Source organism: Agelaius phoeniceus, chromosome 4, assembly GCF_051311805.1.
Source record: "Agelaius phoeniceus isolate bAgePho1 chromosome 4, bAgePho1.hap1, whole genome shotgun sequence".
In the NCBI taxonomy this organism is placed as follows: domain Eukaryota; kingdom Metazoa; phylum Chordata; class Aves; order Passeriformes; family Icteridae; genus Agelaius; species Agelaius phoeniceus.
The window spans coordinates 17,025,693-17,050,111 of record NC_135268.1 but is presented as its reverse complement, the minus strand read 5'-3'; the positions used below and the strand labels follow the sequence as shown (position 1 = coordinate 17,050,111).

At 40.9% G+C, this 24,419-nt stretch overlaps 1 protein-coding gene across 4 annotated transcripts in view; it reads right to left on the bottom strand.

Moving 5' to 3' along the window:
• ZNF827 (zinc finger protein 827) overlaps positions 1-24,419 on the bottom strand; it is a 101,434-nt gene that overhangs the window by 41,457 nt on the left and 35,558 nt on the right. For all 4 annotated transcript variants that reach the window (XR_013181999.1, XM_077176975.1, XM_077176974.1 and 1 more), the window contains 2 exons: positions 20,046-20,529; positions 8,302-8,535 (listed from right to left, as the gene is read on the bottom strand). Coding sequence is in view for 3 of the 4 variants with exons in the window: in XM_077176975.1 (XP_077033090.1) it covers positions 8,302-8,535; positions 20,046-20,529 (718 nt within the window). In the remaining variant the exon portion in view is untranslated. The remainder of the gene's footprint in view (positions 1-8,301; positions 8,536-20,045; positions 20,530-24,419) is intronic.

Genomic DNA, 24,419 nt, shown 5'->3' with positions numbered 1-24,419 from the left:
CAATTTCTTCCACAGTTTTCAGGTTCCACAGATGTAAGGAAACACAAAGTAGTGATACTTGCTAAAAACTCCTCCAAACCTAGAACAGCAGAAACGTAGAACAATACTTGTGCTGAGTAAGGCCCAAAAACCCTAAAAGCTCAGGGTAAAACATTTATACCTGAAAGCCTGACAGTGTCACCTCTATAAGGTGCAGCAGTAAGAGCAGTTCTGGAATTTAGTCTCAGACAACACCACTCTACAGCCTAGAACAGAGTCTGGCAAGTTCTACAAAGACCTTACTCAATCTCTCTGAAAGTTGGGACTATCACAATCCAGCTCCAATTGAGCACAGGTCAGCAAAGTGCCCTTGTGGCACCCAAGGCCAGCCCTATTTCGGGCCCCATTATCAGATGTGCAGCCATCAGGGAGAGGGAGGGGATTCTCACCCTCTGTTCTGCACTTAGAGGCTGCATTTAGGGTTTTGTGCCCTATCTGGGGCTCCCCAGTACAAAACAGACACTGACATCCCCAGGGCATGTTCAGTGGAAGGCAACCAAGGTTGTCAGAGGGCTGCTGCAAGACAGAAGAGGAGATCAGCTGTGAGAACTGGGTTTGTTCAGCCTCAAGAAAACAACACTAAGGGGACACTTTATTGCTGTCAACAGCTCTCTAAGGAATAAAGGGAAGGTGCAGAGAAGCTCAAGTCAGGCTTCTCTCATAAATGCACAGCGATTGTATGAGTCAACAGACAAGATAGAACATGGGGAATTCTGTTTATAGATACAGGAAAAAGAATTCCCATCAGGATGGGGAAATGCTGACACACATTGCTGAGAGAAATTGGGTTCTCCCTCCCTGAACACATTCTAAACTTGGTAAGACCCTCAGCAGCCTGCCTGGCTTGACCTGCTCTGAGCAGAGGTCTGAAATAGATGACCCTGGAGGTGTCCTCCAAACAAAATTATTTCCTGAACCTTCAGCACTAGGCCAGCTGCAGGTTCATCCTGCAGAACTTTCAAAAGGAAGATTGTTCTAATGCACCACTAGAAACTTTTCTTAATGTCCACTCTGAACTTCCCAAACTGCAGCTGGCAGCTGTTACCCCTTCTTTTACCATCTGCCAGGAGGGAGAAAAGTTTAATTCCACCTCTTTTCCAAGTTTCCTTCAAGTAGGTGCAGGCTGCAATTAGATTGGTCTTTAGTTCTCCTGTGCCAGACTGAACAGGCTCAGCTCCCCCAACACCTCCCAGCACAGGGAAGCCATGACCTGATGGACCTCATCAGAAGGTTGGAACAGTTTCCCTGTGGAGACAGGCTGAGAGAGCTGGGCTTGGTCAGCTGGGAGAAGGGAAAACTTCAGGGAGACCTTACAGCAGCCCTTCAGTACTTAAAGCAGGCTGAGTTCAGACTGTTTAGCCTATTGTGACATAAGAGACAGTGGTTTTAACCAAAAAGAAGGTAGATACAGACTATATATAAAGGAAGGATTTTTTACAATATGAGTGTTGAAACATGGGAACAGGTTGCCCAGAGAGGTGGTAAATGGCCCATTCCTGGAAACGTTCAAGGTCAGGTAGGACGGGCTCTGAGCAACCTGATTTTGATGAAGATGTCCCTGCTTGTTGCTGAGGGGTTGGACTGGATGACCTTTAAAGGTCCCTTCCATCCCAGACCATTCTGTGATTCCATGCAGCACTCACATGCTCTGCAAGGGACACTGAACCCTTCCTAATGCAGCACACTGCTTTTCCCAATATTTGAGATAGAAGTCAAAAATAAGGGATAGATTTCATAAAGAACACAAGTCATGCAGTAAATATTGCTTTGGCTGACAAAACAGCTGTCCAATAACGTTGCATTGCCAAAATCAAATGAATACTTATTAAATCACTCCTGTTTCTTCCCACCAATTTACTTAAAACTTCACCCTGTGACTAAAATTCGAAGTTGTTCGTATTTGCTGAAATGCCCATCAGCTTTATGGGCATTTATCACCAACTTTATGAATCAACTTAGAGAAGAAAGCCTTCCCCATATGTCTCATAAATTGGACTTGTGTACCAGTCTCCACAATGAAGCAGACAGGGGTAAATAGTGGGTCAACTTGTACCAACTTCAAAAGCTTTCAGCACGGAGAATCAGGCATTTTGTTATGCTAATTGTTCTGATTTGCTAGAAATAAACATGCCCTAAAACAGCTTAAATAAAACCTCAGAGGTAGGGAACAGTTGGCAAGCCCTGAAGGTTCTGCTACAGAGACACAACAAGGAACATCTGACGTTCCCTAGGGCACTGTGCTTGATGCTTTATTTTGCTAGTATTTTTTTCAAACTGCTGTTTTATATAAGACAATGTCAATGAATCAATGTAACAGGATCCTGCATTAAAAAAAAAAAAATCATGAAATGGCTCATATTTATTAAAGTGGAACCTCTGAACTCCCATGTTACAGAATTTTGCAACTACAAGCTGCTTCACAGAAATGCGATCCAAGGAAAAAAATGGAGCAAATTAAAGCCATAAACTAATTAGAGTCCTGATAGACATCTGCTGCTCCTTCCATTTAAATGCTAGGATGATGGTGGTACCTGCAAGACCCTACTTGAACAATCTGGTTAAAATAAAAACCAAAACGAGAAAAAGCCCCAACAAAACCCACTTGGCTAGTAGCAGGGTTTAATCTGGGAATGTGACTTGCTATGGTTTGCCACTCCCCTACCTCCCACAAAGAAAAAGTCTTATTTTGAACCATACACTTCTCCATTTACGTTCTGGGCTCCTACAGAAGCCCCAAGGAACAAAAGACTTCCCTGTATTTTCCCTTCTCTGCCCTCTGTTATTGAGGCTTTCCAAGCAAGGACGAAAGCCTTGACAGCTCTCCTGAATCAATCCAGGAGCAGGGACTCTCACGAGGTACCAGCAACAGAGATCTCCAGAGACAGCAGCCTAACTCCACATGGGCACTTCCCAGAGCAATCCACAATGTTGTGGAAAAGAAATATGCAGCAAGATTAATCTGGCCTTCACCTTATGCTAGAATTGTACTATTGCTCTCTTCTCCTTGTTTAACTCTTTTTAAATAGTTGCTCTAATCTATGTGATTTCAATTAAAAGTATGATACAGTGTCAAAAAATTAATGACAAGGCATGAATTACAAAATTACCATACACATTTTTAAGTGGATATAGGCTTAATAAAAAAAACCACCCAAAAACCCCATCACACCCCTCCCCTGTAATAACCAGTTGTTCCAAAAGAGGAAGTATCATATAATTAGCTGTAATAAATGGAGATGATCAGGAATGCTTTTGGACTCAGTTGTAGGCAGCACCTCACTTTGGGTGCTGAGGTCATGAAGTAAGTCTGCACTAATTGCATGTGCTGATAACCCAAAATTAAGACACTATTACAAGAAAACACTGTGTGACCTGAGGGTTGAAGAACAAAAAATCCAAAGGAACCAAAGGGTACAAATGTCATGCACTTGCTTGGGCTAACAAGGAGATGTGCAATACATGGGGAACTGACTCACAGAAAAAAGAGGGGAGGAAAACAACCTGAGTTACATGCAAAATGAACACAGTTCAAAAATAGGATACATCTGAAATAAAGGTAAATGTGATTCAGACAACATTTCTGGGAAAGACAAGGACATACTAATGTCCCTGGGCAAAACATTACTTAAAAAGTGCTACAGCCTGGGATAGATTTTATACTCTTCCACCTATACACTCATTTCTGGACAAGAAGACAAAACATTGTATGCTTCTAAAAGCTAATACATGCCCCAAACATATCAGCAGCATGACTATTTCAGCAGAAAATGAGTTTTTCAGCTCTAACAATGGCATGTAAACGCAAATATTTATTTTTAATTTCAGTCTCCTCTGAAATGTACTTTTCAATTTACAAGACTGAGTGTATAAAATTGACCAGGAATCATTGAGGGTGCCACTTAATTAAATTAGCTTTTCCATGAAAGAAAACTGATAAAAAATGTAAAAAACAGGTGTATTTGAAACACGTTACTCCCATTTCTTCTAACTGATTTTGTACAATATTTTATGGGAGTTCAAAACTTTGCAGGGATGGCACCCCACTCCACTATCTCCTCAAACCTGTTTGCTTACCACTGGACCTAGTCTCAGTCAAGACTCAGCAATGGAGAGAATTCCCAGCTCACCTTTGTGCACTCATACATATCACAAGGGTCATTTTATTTTCTTCTGTAGAATGGAGGTTGAAAATCTGCTCAAACTTTGCCTGTTAACTTCCAAACACCATTTCTTTCAAATGGGTGTTTGATTTATTCTGAAATAGCAGCTTGATTGTTAGGAAGCTTTGTCCTGGCTGTTTGGGTGGAAGCGGGTTCTGCCCAGACGTGCCCAAGAGACATGAGCCCTCTGAGCCTGGATAATCCTTTGGAAGAGGTGTGAGTAGGAATCAAGTCTGTGAACTGTGGGGTAGGAGACCTGAATCCCAGGGGAACATGGAAGAGAAAGAACTGGTATAAAAGGTCAAATTCCACCACAGTAATGTGTGGGGCAAGGGCTTGATCCCAAATTCTGGTCATGTTGCTAGAAGCAAGTGTCCAAAGAGCCCTTCAGCTTGAAAGAGAGTGTTGTCTTGTAGAACTAAAATAGCTGTGTGCGATTTTCTCTTCTTTCTTTCCACCTGCTTCTACAATGACAGCTAACAAATGTTCTGTTAATGTTCTAGTACAGGAAAAGATGTTGATTCTTCTAACTTTTCCTAGCTCTAGAGTAATTTCTGAGTAGCTGAGAAACGGGGGCTGACAAAGGCCTGGTGATTTGGAGTAAACCTACCCTACAGTATGCACCAGACCAAACCAGGCTCCAGAGATGGCAGGGCCTTCCACAACCCTGTACAGCTAAGAGCTGCCAACACAGCACCTCTGTGTGGGAAAAGAGATTTCCCAGTGAAAAATATAAACCAGTTTATCCCTTGCATGGAAGGAAATAGCAAGGTCTATGCCCAAATCCCAGTTGGCTCCCACCCATGAGGCTGAAACAATCAGCAGTACTCTTGTTCAGAGGATAACAGCAGCATGTATGTTCAGGAATGCAGGAAGCACAACACTGTTATGTTGGAAATTCCTTCCTGAATTTGTATGTGATGCAGGTTGTGGTAATTAGTGTTACACAGAAGAAAGGGAAAAGAACAAAGCAAGAACACAATCCATTCAGTCCTTACCAAGCATAGAGAGAATCTGAAGGGACTTGACTTAAACCCAATTATAAAATATATCAAATCTAACAAGGGCACTTGACTGAGGATTTCCCACAGAGAGTAAAACATCAAGACAGACTTGTTCCATTTTTTTCTTTCCAGTACCATGAAAAAGGAGGAAGTTTGTTCTTGTTCTCCTTTTAATCTCAAGACATGGCTCAGGAAGAAACGTGGATGCCTCATCCCTAGAAATGTTCAAGGCCACATTGGATGAGCAATACCTTCTAGTGGAAGATGTTCCTGCCCATGGCAGGAGGGTTGGAACCAGATGATTGTTCTCTACAGCTCCCTGAAAGGAGGCTGTAGCTTGGGAAGTCTCTTCTCCCAGGCAGCTGGCAACAGGACAAGAGGAAATGGCCTCAAGCTGCACCAGGGGAGGTTTAGGCTGGACATCAGGAATAATTGTTTCACAGAAGGGGTTGCCAAGCATTGGAACAAGCTGCCCAGGGAGATGGTGAAGCCACCCCTGGAGGTGTTCAGGAAATGACTGGATGTGGCACTCAGTGCTGTGGCCCAGGACAAGGTGGTGATCAGTCAGCGGTTGGAGTGAATGACCTGGGTGGTCTTTTCCAGCCTAAATGATTTTGTCATCTTTAAGGTCCCTTGATGCCTTGAGAGCAGAGTCTAGACAGTGTTAAAGGAATAAAGCAAGTATTTATTGAAAGGCCTTCAAAGGATACACATTGGGCAGCACAAGATCCTGGCTGAGGCTACACTCAAGATGGACGACAGGTCACATCTTTTCATGCTTTTGTAAGTTTTGGTCAATTTAACTGTTCAAACACAGTTATGAAGTCCCATCCTCCCAGATTGCTCTCCTCAATTTGCTACTGTTTGTACTTTTTGAGTGCAAGATAGCAGCACTTTGGCTGCACTGAAGGTGCAATGGTACCCTTGGTTCTCAGGCTGGGAAAGGATTGTTTTGTCAAACTAAACTGTGAGGAGAACTTACTAACACCTTATATGAAGTTCAGAGTCATATACTAAAGCAGTACAGAATCTGGATAATATGAAAGCTAAAACTTAAGGCATCACCTTCTATGATTCTATGAAGTGGCTTAATTAAGTAAGTTCTAAGTCACCAAAACCAGGCTTCAAAATTGCTTACAGTAGGCTGTGAAGTCAACAGTGATATGGGAGTATTCTACCACATAAGGTAAAGATTCAAAAAAACCCAAAATAAACCACTAAAGAGGCTAATCATCTTAAGATTTTCCTCTTGTTGTCCCACATTAAACTGTATCTCAGTGTTTTCTTCTCCAGTTTCTGCCTTAGATGGTAATTCAGGGAAGTGCAGGTTGAAAACTGTCTGTGACAAACTGGGTGTAACCCCACCACCCCCTGGCTGATGCAGGAACACCGACAGCAGCAACATCGACTCCATAAATCCCAGTCACTCTTCACATCCTAATCTATGCATTAGCCAAAAAGACCGCTGTCAGCAAAAACTGCTCAGTCCCTAAGAGCTTGTAAGAGAAATGTTAGACTGCTGTATTTCTTTCTTTCTTGTGTTGGGATCTCCCTTTAAAGCCTTGGAGATCCCAACACAAGCTGAAGACTTGACCAAGATTTAATACACACTGGATTTCTCTCATAGAAACAGGTATTTAAGGGACAAATATTCTAACATAACAGGCAGCAATAGAACTATTTAAACACAGTCTGCCAGTGCTGAACTCCAGACTGACAATCCAGAACCCTCGTGTCTCTGAAGTACTTCACAAAACATTAAATTACAGAGCTCTTTCTTTATAAAAACAGTTACATGAATTTATATGCACCAAGAAAAATAGTCACAGTTTAGCATTCATTAGGCTGCAAAATTTTGTTACCAAAACACCTCACTCAAACCAGTTACCAGCAGCAACTGTGAATTACACCAATAACCAAGTGTTTCGTATTTGGGAGTCTGAGGAAAAAAAATGTGGAAATTGGTGCTCTGGTCGTCTTTTGTACTTGGGAAACATTTTTGCACCATTAACATGGAAGGCTTGATTCAAATTCTTCTGCAAATTAGAATGTGAAGGTATGAACAGGAGTGAATTAATTACATGTTTTATGGGGGAGATCCTAGTCAGCTCAAGTCTTTCAGATAGAAGTTTGAGCTCAAATTCACAGCTGACAGTGTCCAATCAAGACAACCGATTTCAGGTAGGTTTGACAGGGATCTCAGAAGTTACTAAACTAGTAAGCATTCCCACCAGCCCTTGTTGCATGACTTTGGCAAAATTAAAAAAATAAGTCTTATTCAGCTTTGGAGAAGACTTAAAATCTATCAGATCCAGTTCAGACGCAGAAGCACAAAACCCAGCCTGCCAGACCGACTTTAATGTCTTGGTCCTAAAAATTGGTCTGTTAGAAGTTCAAAGCCCTTTCATCATTCACTTAACCTGATCCCAGTGGAAGAATTCAACCCTTTTACTTTCTCTTAAACCTTGATTCTGAAAGGTAGACAAATCATAATTAGCAGAACACACATTTTATTTGACTCCCTCCAGCTTAAACACTGCCTATGTGTGTACACTGCCTACTTGTCTGGCAGGAGAACCTATCACTGAGGCAGTTCAAGTGTTCTTGCTAAATGCAAAAAGCTGGCTCAGTTTACACAATTTTTTTAACAGTGCATCTTATAATTTTGAGTACAATATATTGCCAGAAAAAAAGAAAAGCTTTAAAAGTCATATTCTATAAAGCCATGTCAGGTACAGTAAAGTACAGAAATGTTCTTATGATGTTAATGAAGAGACACCTGTGAATAAATTGGTATTAACATGGTTTTGTACATTTAAAAAATTATAGCACCTAAAAGCTTTAAGGCATCATTTCTTTTGACTTATTCCATAGTCATTAATTTGAAAATCAGAGCAGAGATAATTAGATAGTGTGGCTACAGACCAAACTGAGATATTTCACATATATGACACTTTGTAGACAAGCCTTTTCAATTGTTCCTTGGCTTGCTATAAAGCTGCTACCTTGCTTCTTGTAAGGTAACCTTGCTAGCATACACACACCAAAAAAAAAAAAAAGAAAAAAAAAAATTCAGTATTATTAAATGAAATATCTACCTGAGAGCTTCATGAGGAGCTCAGATGCTGCCTTGACTGACATGTCCTGCCTCATCACATTTGCCTGTGCTTCTTGTGGCTTGAGTTTCTCTTCAGGGACATTTGGAGCTGAGGCTTCAGACTCTTGGCTGAACACGTAGCTGGGCTGAGACACGGCTGAACTTCCAGCTTCTTCATCCTTAGGCTCCTCTTTCACTTTAAAATTAGGAGTCAAGGGCTCTTTTTGATTTGCAGCTGTTAAGAGAAGGAAAGAAGTGAGACTTAGTGCAATACATAATCCTGGAACAGCTAGTAACAGGGAGAAACCATAACCTGAGAAATGCTAGAGGCAGGTACAGGCAGCAGACACATCCAACTGTGCTCAAAGATGCCTCAAGGGACAAACAAACTTCTGCACCTTTTCTACAAAGGGGCAGTTTTGAAACACAACAACTGCATGCTCAGAAGAACATTCTCTCACTTGTTTCCCCCTACTCCTCCTAAAAGCTCCTCCCTTGTCATTGGTTTGTAGGTTTTCTACAGGCTTGGTGGAAGTTTAAAACATTTCACCCAAGGGAAAATTTGGCAAAGCCCATGGGTATGACATACTAAGGTTTTAATGCATGGAAGAGAGGCAAGATATGAAGGGTAGGAAGACAGAAAATATAAGAGGGGAGTCAAAGGGAAAAGATAGCGAATTCTTAGGTCCTAAAAGTTGCTGTATTAAGAAGAGAACTAAGGGATTGTCAGAAGAGAGCTCTGCACTCTTCCAAGCTCTAAATCCATAAAAAGAAAAAGTAAGTTTAAAATATTCCTTTTGAATACTCCTCCTAAGCAGCTGTATAGCCTCAGAGGAGGGTAAGGAGACTTTGGGGAGCTCCTTAAGATCTACAGACTGAGCAATGCTTGGAGGGCCTTTCTGATACCTCTTGACAGCAGCAGAACCTCTGCACAGTGTTTAGTCAAAAGGATAAAACCAGAACAGCTCTTAGACAATACTTCCATGCCCAGCCAACAGAAATTCATGGGCAGAGGCATAACAAACAGAAGCAAAAGAAGTTACACTATTCTTCAAGTAAATCTTCTAATTTTTTTTTAAATTTAACTATGAAGAGATAGTTCTCTCCCTGTCTCTTCGTGACCTTTTCTTGGCCAAAATGTCACTTTAAATTCCCAGTAACACACAGCAGATGATTTGTTGAGTGCCTTTAACTTTAGCAAGTTTACATTTTTCCCACCACTCTAAACTTCTGTCTCCACAAACACAAAAGACAAAATCTGGCAACATTTACCTACTTAAACCCTTGGTCTACTTTCTCCTCCAATTCAGCTTCTTACCTACTCTCAGTTTCCTCACTTTTTTGGCTTATTTCCTCAGACACTCTCCTTCTCAGCAACTCCCCCAAAACTCCTAGAGAACCCAAATTCCTGCATCCTACCATGAAGTGCTCACCATCTCCCAGATACCTGAACTCTAAAATATGGGGTACAATTTGGCAATTGTACCCCATGTGATGAGCACTTCATCATTATCAGAATGAAACACTTACATTTGCTACTCTGAGCCTTTCATTTCCACACAGGTCAAATCTTTTATGTTTGTCTTTGGGGGTGTGCTAATGATTTTTAAAGCTACTGCATTACCCTGTAACACACCACATCTTTCCAATCTATATTTCAGAGTTGTTTGATTTTCCTCCTTGTTGCCGGGCAAGCCATTACCAAAGAACAGGATTAAGGCAATTGGTATAAAGAGTGCACACATAAGCAATGTGCTCATACACATTAGTTCTAGTCACTTCAGGAATTACATTACCTTATATCTGGAATTTTTAACATACCCTATAGGAGCTTTTACCAGCATTAGGAATTGCTTTTGCATTTTTTATTTTTTAAAGAAGAGTAAAAGCAAAAATATGAAACATTAAAACATGCTTTAAACCGTAAAAATACAAGTTAGAACTCTCAAGCCAATCTTAACTTTACTAAGGTACTAACAAAAAATTCCATCTATCTTCTTTATCCTGGCCTCAGTCTATTCTGGGGTTTGACCTGGGGTGATGAATGGTCACAAAAACAAAGAGACCCAAACCTTCTCTGCTGAATTACCTTCTGCTGTCCTTTGCTTTTAAAACATGCCACTCCAGCTGCTATGCTGATATGAAAAATACCTCCACCAGGATCTGAGTGCAACTGAGAGTGAGCAGTCTGCCTGAACTTTCAGAGAACACTGGGGAAAGAAAAGGTCTTTTGAATTTATTAATTTCAAAAAGGTTCTAATTCAAATTTGTCCCAGAAAATAAAGGAAGCATGAGTCTGAGTGAAGAGGTAAAGATGACCCACTGAGAACAACCATTAACCTGTGGACCCAGCCTTGTCTCTGCCATCAACCAGGGCAGAAAATGAGCCAGGCAGAGCAAGCACTACAGGCTGGGTGAGCCTACCCTTCCACCACTTAAAATAGAGGTGATATTAAACTTGCATAGGTCAGCATAAGTTTGCAACCATATGCCATGGCAAAAACATCCATAAACAAATAGAATGGAACAGAATTCAGATAATATCACAGACTTAAGCAAGGTACTGATTACAAGAGTTAAGTACTATAGTATGCAGTGACAGATGCTTATTGCATTACCTGACCACAAGAAAAAAGATCAAAAGGAATGCTTTTGGAAGTAATTAGCATTTTTTTAAACCCTCTTATCACCAAGTCAAAAGTCAGCAGCCAATGTGACCCAGTGGGTGTAAGGTGGTGCCTCAATGCTCTTCATCCCAGGGTATCCTCAAACCCTACTAAGATGAAGACAAGTTCTAATAGCTCAGAGGACCAAAATTTCAAGGTAGATCATACCAGAGTTTGAAGAGTTTAGTGATAGTCCAGTTCTTGGCCCTTCAATTCGGGAAGAACATTGAGGTGCTGGAGTTAGTCTAGAGAAGGGCAACAGAGCTGGTGAAGGGTCTGGAGCACAAGTTTTATGAGAAGTGGCTGAGGAAACTGGGGGAGAAAAGAAGGCTTGGGGGCTACTATCACATCACAATTCCCTGAAAGGAGGCTGTAGCCACGTGGAGGTAAGACTCTTGTCCCAGAGAGCCAGTGACAGGATAAGAAGAAATAGCTCCAAGCTTCACCAAGGGAAGTTTAAGTTGGATGTCAGGAAGAATTTCTTCCAGAAAGGTTGGTGAGACATTGGAATGGGCTGCCCAGGGAGGTGGTGGAGTCACTTCCCTGGAGATGTTTAAGGGAAGACTGGACATGGTATTCAGTGCTGTGGCCTGGCTGACAAGGGGGTGTTTGGTCATGCATTGGACTCGATGATCTCAGAGGTCTTTTCCAACCTGACTGATCCCATGAAGTGAAAGATCCAGAATGAATCAAGTCTCCCTCCTTTTCCCAGCACACCTTTCCCTTTCTGTCCCTACCCCACATGGGATCCCTCCTGCAGTGACAGCAGGTGCTGCTAGGAGCCACTGCCTCCTCACACTTCTGAGCCATCATCCAGGGTAACGATGATAAACAAAACCGTGTTGATAACAAATCTACCAGCACAGCATCAGACATTATCTAAATGAGCTCTTCATGAGATAGTAATACTCTGTGTGTTTACAATACTTCACCAATGAGAAAAATAAAACATAGTCAGGGTGCCCCAACCTGGAGGAAGCCCTGAAGGTGTGCCTTTGGCAGTATTACATGAAGGAAAAGAATCCCAGACTGTTGTTCTTACCCATGCCACTGATTCTGCCTACTCTACCTGCTTTGTTTTGGACAGAAGAGGGAATTAATAAATAAGGAAAGAAGTAGAGTCTTATTTCTTTAATTAACTGGCAGCACATTCCTTGAACTGATGATGTGTTCTAAAAACCAAATATTTAAATTGTAGATAAATCACAAAAATAGAAGAGTTATTTGCCTCATTTTTCTTCCCCCAGAAAATAAAAACAAAATCAGAAAACTACTGGGTCAGTTTCAAGTCAATTGCGATAATTAATAGGGTTTTTACTCTTTCTTGAAATATACTAAAGCAGATTCTAATGTAAATGAAGCGTAAAACAGAAGGACAAATGAAAAAGGGCAGGTTGTCTCTATCATCAGATCCATACATAAAAGCTAGAGGGGGGGAAAAAATCCACAACACAAAAAAGACCCCCTAAACAATAAAAGTCCCCACCACTCTTGTCTCTGTCCCATCTTGAATCCACAACTATGGACAAAATTCCTAACACATGGGAATAGCAGGCGTGATGCATCCACCAGTCATTTTAGGGAAAACAATAAACAGATGTAAGAAAAAAATATTGCAAGTAAGGGAAATAAAATTTTACTATGACCAGTTTTTAAAAATCCCATGACTGGGGAATCCTTAAAAAAAATTAGAACTAGACAAGAATTAAAAAGAATAAGTTGAATATTATTAAAGTATATTTGAATGACAAAATTATTACTCTCCAGAAGGAAGAGTATCTTCTATCTACATACAAAAATAGATACACACACATATCCTAATTTGTATTTAATTTACATTCATTCTGAACAGCAGTGAGAACAGAATGAAGGATGTGTTGTCTGCACACTGAATAAAAAAACCCCAGCAATTTAATTTTGAAATACGCAACGAGGAAACAAAACAAACCCACAGAGCAAATGAAACCAACAGGCAGGAATCTCTCAAGCACAGTGGATAATGCTCCATTTGTTCTATTCCATATCCAGAAAAAACACAGATCAAAGAATATTCCAGACTGCTGATTTTTATCTTCCTGGCAACTGGAACCATTTGAGCCATTTGGCAAAAGTAGATGATGAAAGTTATAGCACTTTCCTGAAACTGCCAAATGCCACAAGAAAAGCTTTGGGCATCTGCCACTAATCTGAAACACTCTGGTAGAAGCTGCTAACTCCATCGGTCCACTTAAGAGGATTTCTAAATGCTCAAAATGTTTGTGACTGAAAGAGGAAAAATGGGCTGATTACTTCCAAGCCAAGCTCAGTGTTACAAGTCACAATCAGCAAGTAGCTGGTCACTTCTCCATCTGTCTGAGAGAAAAAACCAAATCCACAACAAAAATTCTGCCACCAAAAAAGGCCATGAGAAACAGCATCCATAGAGTCTGGGTTGAAAGGAACTATGATGAAATTTCCATCCCAGACAGTAAGCTCTAAGCTGTGGTGGTTAAAATGAACCAAGAGCCTATGACAGGTCAGTTCTGCTGTATTTGGAGGACACAGTCCCATGATAGTGGGCATCACATCACCCTGAAGGCAGCTGTGGTCAATAAAGGGTGTGACTTGAGTCATATACTATTTTATTCTCAAGCAGTTGAAATGTCCAGGTAGGAATTGGCATTCTGCATGGAGACCATGGCTTATATTTGATAACATTCAAGAACTGGGAAAGAGGCACAAACACTGCAGAAGCAACCTCCAGTGAGCTAATTGCTTTGCAAGAAAAATCTATGGTTTTGGAACCTGTTGGAGAACCTCCAGACTAAAATTCAATTGGGCTGATAAATTATGTTCATCTGATTAAACACAGAGGCTGCATGCACAGTAAGTGGCCCAAAAGGTGAAATACTGTTCTTCTGGCAGGACATTCTAGCTGGTCTAGCATTTCCTTTCAGTGCCTCTTGCCCTGGAGTACTAATATGTCCCAGAGCACTTCATGCTACCTAACCCTTCTAGGAATTCTCAGTCAATTACACCTGAATTTTAAAGCTCTCTACTCTGCCCTAACTAACCCATGGAGCTTTAAGGGACAGAATGGGAATTACCAATGAAAAAGCTACTTGTGGCTCAAGGGTGCTCAGCATGACAATATTTCTTTTTATCAAAACAGGGCAATGGCAGAATAGACAATCACAAATATGATGATGCCATGACTTGACACCCCTGAGCTTCAGGAGGTCACTCAAAATATGAGGTCTTCCAAACCATATTGGTTAAGTACATTAAAAACTGCAAGCCTAGGTCAAGAAAGGCCAGCTAAGTAAACTGATCTTCTTTAAAGCTGCTCTGTAAAAGAAAGCTGGAGTAAAGCACAATGAGACATAGCAAAGGAGAATGACCAGTCCAGCTACTGCTCCCTCAAAATCTCCCAAGTTCTAGTCCAAGTGGAATGAAGGAATCAGGCAAATTGCTGAGGCAGGAGCAGAACCACACACCCCTCCTGACACCCCAAGATGTCTGCTGCTCAGCCAAAGTCCCACAGGGTAAACAAGGCTGTAGCATCTGCTAAGAACATTTCCTCCTTTCCAGGTGAAAACCAAAACAGCAGCAGAACAGGTAAGATTGCAAGGACACTGGAAAAAAGAGAAGAAGCAGTGAAAAGAGCAAGAAGGAATTTATTGCTGATAAGAAAGAATTACTTGCAATATTGGAATGTCTTCTCTCTACAAAGGAGCAAAAACAGGGGAGAGAAATATCACCAGACTGGCCTTTATATTTGTTTAACAAAACAAAAAACAAAACAAACAATCAGAGATGATTGAACTAACAGTGTTTTCAAATCCCATTTTGGATAGATGAGAGAGAAAGGCTCATGAGCTCGGACCTCTGCCCAGAGTAATGGTGTATTCAGGGAAACAAAAGAGCCATTAGCCTAGTCCAGTCCTATACTCCTAATGTAAGAGTTTGGGTAGGCATTAAAATGAAATTGTAAGCACAGATCTGGTCCAGAATTATATTGCTGGCTTCTTTTAAGTTGTATTGGACTGAGTACACACAGAGAAAAGGTGTTTGTTATTCTGCATTTTAAATTGCTGGATTAGAACAGAGACTACACTGCTCTATCTTGCTAAATTCTACGTGTTCCTTCAAGATGTAAAACACAATGGTGTGATTTTAAGGATGTTGGGAAATTGTGGATGCAAGACTAGAAATTGCTGAAAAGAGATTATAAGGGTGATGATGCATCAGTAGCAAAGATTAGAACAAGATTTCATTTGCCCAAGTTTTAAGTAGATGTGCTATTGCATATCAGAATTTTACTTCAAACTAAAGGTCTATACGGAAACTAGGAAAATGTGAATCTGGAGAGACTTCAAAGAGAGAACTTGATGACATCAGGGGTATTTACATTGAGAGCAGCATTATGGAATTCACAGTATTTTTAAATTAAGGACATGGCTCAATAATTGCCAGTCCTGTGCACTTACATATTCTAATTTAAATTTTACATTCTGACATAAACTACGACTCCCAAACATAGACAGCCTGGTCTTTTCTTTGGAACTTGCTACTCAAATACATAAATTATGGCAATTAAATTGGATAGGATTTATTTTATTAAAAATAACTGTTTGAAGAGTTCAAGCCAGCCAGTTCAGCACAGTCAATGGCAAATGATAAAACATTTCAAATTACTTGTATTACCTTTAAGGAACATGGTAATTTTCAAGAGCCAAACAGAACAAATAATCTAAATTATTAGTTAGCTTTTCTACTAATACGCTGTATGTAGCTGTGTCTGATGATTTACTCTCTCATTATTCCATTAATGGAATCAGCTAATAAAACACGAATGAAAAGCCCAAATATTTTGGACAGTCACCAAAGTCCCATGGTGGCTTTATTTCCCAAAATAAAGACTTGACTCCTCACATGACAGTGACAGCAGAAATGACAAACTGAAAGCAGTTTCTAATTGGTTTAACACGGCCACCCCAAACCCTCAGCATGTTAGCTCCTTCCTCCTGTCTTCTTTTAGGGTTTTCCATGCAAGTAACTTGGGGAACATAAAAAGAACAGCAGAGGCAGGGCACACTTGATACCATTCCACAAGATGAAGAGACCTGCTTGCTGGAGCAATGCACTTGTTTAAACCCAGAGAGGTGGGGGAGAGAGGCCAGCAATGAAGGATGTGTACCAATTACTGTTTCCACACAGAACCCCATGGAGAGCAATAGTGCAAGAATCCCATTCATTTTGTTGGGATTCATTTATTTCCAAATGTTAAAAGTTACTGCAGCACATAACGTAGGCACAGTAATAACATCACTAGGGTACACTGGCCATTGTAGTTTGGATCATTGTGAAAGAAATTTTTATTGGGGAAAAAAAAAAAAGCTCAAGCCTGAAAAGTGGGTGGAAGGACACCAGTATTTAAAGAGATGTGTTGTGTAATGTCTGCCACTGAAGCCTTTGAAACAGGAAAATCAAATACTCTTTAAATTAAGATATGAATGCTGTTATACAGTTTCAACATGGAATTAATGGACTGGGGGAAGAAAACATTCTGACAAAGCACTGCTGCAGCAAAATACTGGAAACATTGAAAGTGTACAAGCAGACCTACTGAAATCAGAGGGGCAAGATTTGAAGGTAAAAACATGCCCGTGCTTAAATATTTCATGCGTTGAGTATCTGCTAATTGTCTTTACAAAAAACTCTGAATAAAGTTTCAGAGAACGCTTTTAAATTTCTTGTCAATTTAAAATCCTCTTCCACCTTAAGCTAGGACTTAGAGAATTGAATCTAGGAAAAAAAAATCAAGATTTGTTCTAAGTTTTAGATTTACATTTGGAGATTTGTGTTATGCTTTATTTCATAAAACACATAACTAAAGATCTTTCTGGCAAGCAATGGCACAGAATTGGGCATGAAGTGGTCTTGAAAAGGTCACCCACACCAGTATTTCTCAATCTCTTTAAATCTAAAGCTCCCCTGAGCCTTTCTAAAAAAAACCTGAATGGCTGTTTTGGGCAGTGTCACCATAATTCATCTCTGGCCCACTCCAAATCAGGTCTAAACTTCAAACATCTGTAAATTTCCCCTCAATTTGCATCTCTGCATCTTGCTGCTTGTTTTTATTCAGACAACATTTCTTGCCACTGCTTATGACATCCTATGGTCCACTGATAGAGATACACAGATTTAGTCCATCTTACTGCTTCCTATGTGACCAGCCATACCTGACAGGCAGCTGTTTGTACATTTCCCCAGTGGCACGATCTCTCCAGCCAAACTATCTTAGAGGTATAAATGCCTCAGCTTGGGAAACATTTTCCTAATATGAACTTAAACCTTACAGCGAAACAATCCTTTTACCTTTTGTCCTAATGACAATGATTTTATGATTATTTACTCTAATCTCCACTCTCCTGGAAACTGTGCTAAGGCACATGGAAAACAAAGAAGTGGTTGGAGACAGCCAACGTGGCTTCATCAGGGCCAAATCATGCCTGACAAATTTGGTGGCTTTTTGTGGTGGAGCCACAGCACTGGTGGACAGGGGCAGAGCAGACTTGTGTGAAGCATTTGACACTGTCACATGTGACACCCTTGTCTCTAAATGGGAGAGACATGGATATGATGGATGGACTTCAGCAGGTTTCCCATGAAACTGGAGGTATACAGATTGACACCAAGCAAGAAGAGGAACAATAAACATTGGCAAGCAAAAATAAATGTTCATTTAGAAGATCAATATTCAATAAGAATAAATGCCAAATTCTAAAAGTTGATATATCTATCTACTGCTTCTTTCCTAGCCACAAGGCCTGTCAGAGAAGAAAATTAGATTGTTTTGACATAATTTGGTCTCGGAAAATCTGTGTTGGCTGTTAAAATTGGCATATACAATTTGAGATGTCAAAAGATTTAGATCATTGGAAAGGTAGGGCAAATAATTGAAGCTCTGATGGGCCTAACAAGACTGTTGTAATAAAGAAATCACTCAAAGGAACTTCGTTCAGCAGAGCTGAACCATCAGAACTGCAGCTAATACTCAGCCAACTTGCTAAAAGAGAATTACTTCTACTCTAAATTTATGCACTCTATATAGAGGAAAGCATGAACCAAATGTATGTAACACAACATAAATCTCAGAAGAAAAGAAATTCCCTTCATTCTGACATTGCTCTTCCTGCGCAGCAAACTTGGTGACTGGCAGTACATTTTAATCCAAATATGCACACATACAAAATTACAGATACATCTTGCTCCCCCAGCGACTTTATAACATGTTGCTAGGTAACAGTGCATACAAGTCAGGTTTCAAGACCTTTAGTAAGTCACCATAAAATAACTGCATAGGCCTTTTGCATGAATAATGTACATTTGTATCCTTTCTCTGATGCCAATAGAGCAGACACTGAAAACATGACCGTCTGCCAAACTGTGAACAGCTTCCCATCAACTGCTACATGAAAAGCCACACACCAAAATTGTTGCATGTTCTCTCAGCTTTCAGGCTTTCTCCCCTTCTCCTGCACTCTGCTCTCATTCCTGCTCCATGCAGCCATCAGGAGCAGCACCCTCCCCAGGCCAGCCCTGCTGATGTGCAGAGCCTCTTCGTGCTCAGCAGCCCGGATTTAAGATCGACATCGGCACAACAACATGTGGGGGACAGCTGTTGGACAGGGTCAGATGGATTGCATATCGAGCCCAAATTTGAAACTCAACTAAAGAAATGTACAAGCAAATCCAAACAGACTCACCCTGTCCACTTTTTATCAGTCAGAATAATCATTTATATTGACAGATTATTTAATATTTTTTTCAGGGGGAGGTCCTGTGGCTCCTTCCAACCAACACACCACGCCATTTGTGCCAGCCCAATTCCCCTCCTGCTTGCCCTCAGCTGTTTTCTCTTTTCCTGGCTGGCTCCATGAAGCCTCAGTCTTGATTTCTTGTATTAACCCATTCTACTCAATTCCTCACAGAACTGTGATCCCAGAGGTATAAAGATCTGGGAAGATGAGGAAAGAAAGATTTTCCTAAACAAATGGCTATGGTTCTACCAAGGCTGGGCATTAAGACAGAACTAACTCCTTTGTTTATCTGTCAATAAAATTTGTTCAGATACAACTTACTTTCCATTTAAAGGAGAAAGCTGACTAATTATTTTCTGTTGTAAAGGTTTTCTTCTATCTCCAAAGCCTAAAATGTCCCATGGGGACTGAGATCTCCTTGTGAAACAGAAGCTCCTTGAGTGACATTTCTCCCGACTTCTTTCTTTTCAAAAAATTCAAGGCCAATTTCAAAAACATTTGGCATAGAACACCTCCCCAGCATATCAACTGTTCTGAAGTAGTCAGTCAAATCAATAAAAGAGCACATAAAATATAACAGATCCACCCTAAACACATCCTACACTTCAGTCTAACACATGAATATCATTCTTACAGCAATATTCTGACAGTGAAAAAGCACTACACACATGTTTGGCATTAGATATGGATTTCAATTACAGTAACAATAATTATTATTATTATTATTATTATTTTTAAAAGTTGTACATTAATCTCTAGGACTACTGTTCCTTTAAAAGTGTTAGCAACAAAGCCCAAAAGCAGTAACATTCACACTTCCCATGCATTTACTATATAGGCCTCAAATACTACTTGGAAAGGAAGGTGACCAATACTTTACTGGTCCTTTTTAACACGGGGGTAAAGGCAGAAAACTTAAAAACTGAATTTTTGAACATGCTGGGCACTTGGGTGACCCTCAGTGATTTCAAACTGGAACTTCAGCATGCCTGGAAAATGCATCACAATAGATTTGCCAAGGTAAATGCTAATGAACATGAAAGCCTGGATAAACATTTCTCACTCCTAATCCCAGCAATTAAACAGCAAAACCCCTCTCTCCTCTCACTGTTTCCCCTCTGCCCTTCACCATACACCTCTGCTACCAACAGAAACAAGAAATTATAAGTTAAGAAGCTACAATGTTTTGCTCCTAGCAATTCCTTGACTTAGTAAAACCAAGAGAAAGTGTCTCCTAGCCCATGAAAGAGCAGCCAGCGCTGCTGCTCAATTACCTGACAGCTTCATAAGAAAATCTGATGCCATCTTGACGGAGATGTCTTGGCTGAATAGTGCTGATGCTGTATTGGCCACGAAGTCAGAGGAGTCTTTCAGCTTTGTGTTGTTTGGGGCTCTGTCAACAGTGCTAAGAGCAAAAGGTGCAGCTGGGGCGCCAGTGTCGTCTTTGGGCTCTTCTTTCACCAGCAAAGGCGGAACGCCCCCAGCAGGCTGCCCAGCCACATCGGGTGTTTTGGAGACAGATGCTGATCCCGGGAGCTCAGGCCCCGCTCCTTCCCTCTGTGCTCCTGGGCAGGAGTCACTGTTTAGCTGTGGTGACCCCTTCACCTCAGTTTCTGGCATTTCCTCCTTCACTTTAGACTCTGTCCTGAGGAAATGCTGGTGGCAGCGCATGTGGAGTTTCAGGCTGAAGTGGCGGGAGGAGGTAAAAGGGCACAGCTGGCATTGGAAGGTCTCACCCCTGTCTTGGTGCTGATGAACCTGGTTCAAGAGGGGAAAGACAAAAGCTTGTATTAAGCCAAGCAGATTAATAGAATTGCAGAAATCTCAACTCTGTTTCTCACACTGTTTGAAAAAAAAAAAGGAAATATTAACTGAGTGAACTCTTCATTCTGAGCACTGGGAAAGTGGTCAGACCCCAAGAACAGTAGGATTCTTTCACACAAGTCAAAGAACTTAAGCATCGGACTCAAGTGAAAAGAGCAACAATAACAACAAACAAAAAACAAAAAAAAAGGAAAAAGTCAGGAACATCTGTTTCTGCAGCTTGGAAATGATGTTGTCTGCTTTGGATCAAACAGTCCTTACAATCAGATCCTGATGACCTGTCAGTGCATAAAGACTTCCAAGCTATAACTAATAGCTTTCTTGATTAAAAAACAAACATCACTCTGTGCAACCTAACTAATAAAAATTGTTCAGAGCAGCTAAAAAAACCCCAACCAACACAGCAATGTCCATCATTGATTTATGTATCATTAAAGTAAAAACACAGCACCTGACAATACCAAGGAGCTATTGAAACAGTTTGCTGCAAATTAATTCTACCAGAAAATAAACAGCTCTTTTATGATACAATAGAAACATGAGAGATGGTGTCTGCCATTTATTCTAGTTTATCAGTCAATTAAGGATCACAGTTAATCTTACTGGCCTCATATTTGGACTGCAGGCTCTTTGTCATGGAGCCTGCATGCTCCAGTGTGTATGCAATGCCTGCCATCCCCAGGCTCCATCCCGATTACCTTTAGAGGGAACTCCATCCATCCATGCACAATGGCTCACATATTACATGAACAGACACACTCATTAAACTATATAAGCTACAGACATATAATTATACAATTTCTTGCTTCATACAGTACTCATTAAAGAGAAGGAGCAACTGAGCCCAGCATAATAGCAGCAAGGCTGTTGAAAAATCTTTTCGCTATGGCTTCACAAATAAATTTTAAATCCTGACAGCAGCATTCCTGCAGGCTACTCCCTGCAAAAAGGCTGGCAAACACATACATTTGTTCCTTACTAATGGATGAACATGTGATCAGGACACACTGGCACCAGCTGAGCTCCACACATTCGCTTTCACTTGTGACTCAAGTTGGTTGGAAACATTTCAGTGAGACAGATTTTTGTTGGAAAATGGCAATTTGTTGAATGCAAAATATTTCACCTGAAACATGGAGAGGTTTGATGAACTCTTGGCAAACAAGGTGTGATTCCCTTACCCTACTGAGTAGACACTCTTCCTTCCCCCTGCTCCCTGGGCTTGGCTCAGAGGAAACCAGCTGTGCCAGGGATCTAGGGTTTGCTGCTACAGCCTGGGAGTCCAAAAGCCCTGAGGGCTGCAGATCTACACAAGGGAGCTTGGAAAACCTAGCTTTAGCTAAGGCTTTCAGCACTTTCCAGTCTCCTGCAGAGCTGAGATCCAGATCCTGAGGGTCCTGGTGCAGACACCACAGTGCTCCAGGGTAACAGCAGCATTTCCCAAGCAAGGCTCTGTCAGAATTCAGGCTGGAGTTACACATAGTGCTAGACTTGGCCTGATTAATTTCCTATATTGTAAGAGGAACTCAGTCACAAGCTCAGATCCAGGATTTCCAGTTCTACACAAGCCCTCAACTCAGGTCAGTTGAAATGTGAAGCTGGGCGATGTCCTGCTTTTCATACTTTTTGCATTCAGTGAAGACACATTTCACCAGTGCTGTGTAACTTTTCATTCAGTGGTTCTTTGGTGGCTCTGGAGGTGCAAGACAGATAGCAAGAGAGAATTTCTCTTGGCCAGAATGACATTCTCAATACTGTCTAAGCATGACATTTACAGACAAAGCAATTCTGCAATCCTATAATTGCACCTGACAAAGACAAAAAGAAAAAAAAAACCAAAGAAGCTAGTGCTAACCTAACACATATTTAAAGCAACCTTGCAGAAGAATAGCTGCACAATAAATTCTAAATATTAGCAGGTTACAATGAAAATGCCAACCAGATTGCCTGTGTGCACTAGTGGAGACAGGATGGTCTGTGAGCACAGCAGTGTGTGAGCACTCTCCACAGAGAACACCGAGATGTACTCAGGGCAGCAAGCACCCTCACCATGGCAACTTTATCTCTTACACCCACAGATTCTGTGTGCCAGGGCTTCTCTCCAGGGTCCCCCCTTCAATCAGCATTTCCCTGCCTATGTGTTTAACCACATCTTCCAGAGTTCCTTATCAATCCCATGCCTTCAGAAAGCTGTCCCTGCAGCAGCAGGTGACAGAGTCTGGGTGGGAGCCCACCTCCTCTCCCCAGGACTAGGGCATGCCACCTCTGCAATATCTTTTGAGCATAGAAGAAAATAAGAGCCCCTGACTCATTAGATTTTTTTTTCTCCTGTCCAAAAACAGTGACTTCATCATCAATGGATTTCTCATAAAATAAAGAGCATTTCTAACTCACAGCCAAGGAATGACAGGGTTCAAACCCAAAATATTTGAGTATTGAAAGGAAAAATTTTAGACCAAGAAAAAATGAAAAAAACCATTAAGCCAAAGATTTAGCCCACCAATATCCAGAGCCCATTCCCACCAGAAGATTTTAAATTTTATTTTAAAAAATAAATAGAATTAATTTAAAAATTTGAACCCTAAAGCTAAGCTAAAATCCCACTAAAGGAAAATCTATCCCTTATTTTCTCATTCAGCAGCAGTTAAAAGAGCCAAGAATTGCCATTCTTTGCCATTTGGGGGAAAGAGTCAAGGCAGCAACTACTTGCTGCAGAATGAAATACAAGAAACCCCGTAGAGCTACACAGAAAGCCACAGGGGAGATTTAGGCCACGCAATATTACAGTCCAAAAAGCTGCCTGCTCCCTCCATGAGGCAGAGAATGGCTCTTATACTGTGCAAATGCTACCCAAACCATCAGATGTCTTCTTTAGACTCCAACAGGCTCTCCCTGCAAGAACCACAGGCAGGAGGAGACAAGAGTGCAGCTGGCAGGTTTTCCCCAAAGTGCCAGCCTGAGCCCAGCTGCTGCCAGATTTGGATCTCTCTGAATTACACTGCAACAAACCACAGTGCACAACCTGCTCATACACAATGCTTCTTTCAAAATCCCATAAAACTGCTGTTTGACTTATGCCAGAACCACTTAAGGGCTTCTGGCTTCAGAGTTTATTTCCTTTAACCAGGGATGTTCTCCTTGACTGGGCAAAGGACTTGTATCCTCTTGATGCTAACCTGCAGCCTGCCCAGTCTCAAATGATATTTTGTGGTTCTGCAGTTTTTCAGTGTGTGCTTGCTATGACACTTGCAGTAATTTTCAACAGAATTACAGCGTCCTTACAAACTTTAGGCTTTGTTTGAGGACTTGGGTACAAGTTCTCTCGGTCAAAATTTTAAATTTTTGTTTCTCTCAGTTTCTTTTGCTGCCTCCTCATTCTCAGATTACAAGAAAGAAAAAAAGAGGCCATTCAGTTCATTTTCTCTATCAAGCATTGTTCTGATCACACCTCTCTCACCCTCCTGGCAGTCCCATTCTTTTCAGCTCCTTTCTTCAAAGGCAGTCCTTTCTTGCCATCCCACTAATAATTTTCACTACCAGCTTTTAAAATCCCTTCTATTTCTCATGTCTTTTCTAATGCAGTGACCAGAAGTGGCAGCATACCATATGCTAATAGTAACATTGTTACATTTTCAGTGGTATTTCTGTTTTATTCTCCAGACACTAAAATATCTAATGTGCTTTTTAACCACTGCTGTGCATGCCAAGAAAAGGTTTTCATTGAACTGTCTATAACAATATCCAGATATTTTTCCTGAGCAGTTACAGTTCATTATATCCAACAGGCAGGTGCATTATTAGACTCTGGTTTCCAAGGTACAGTA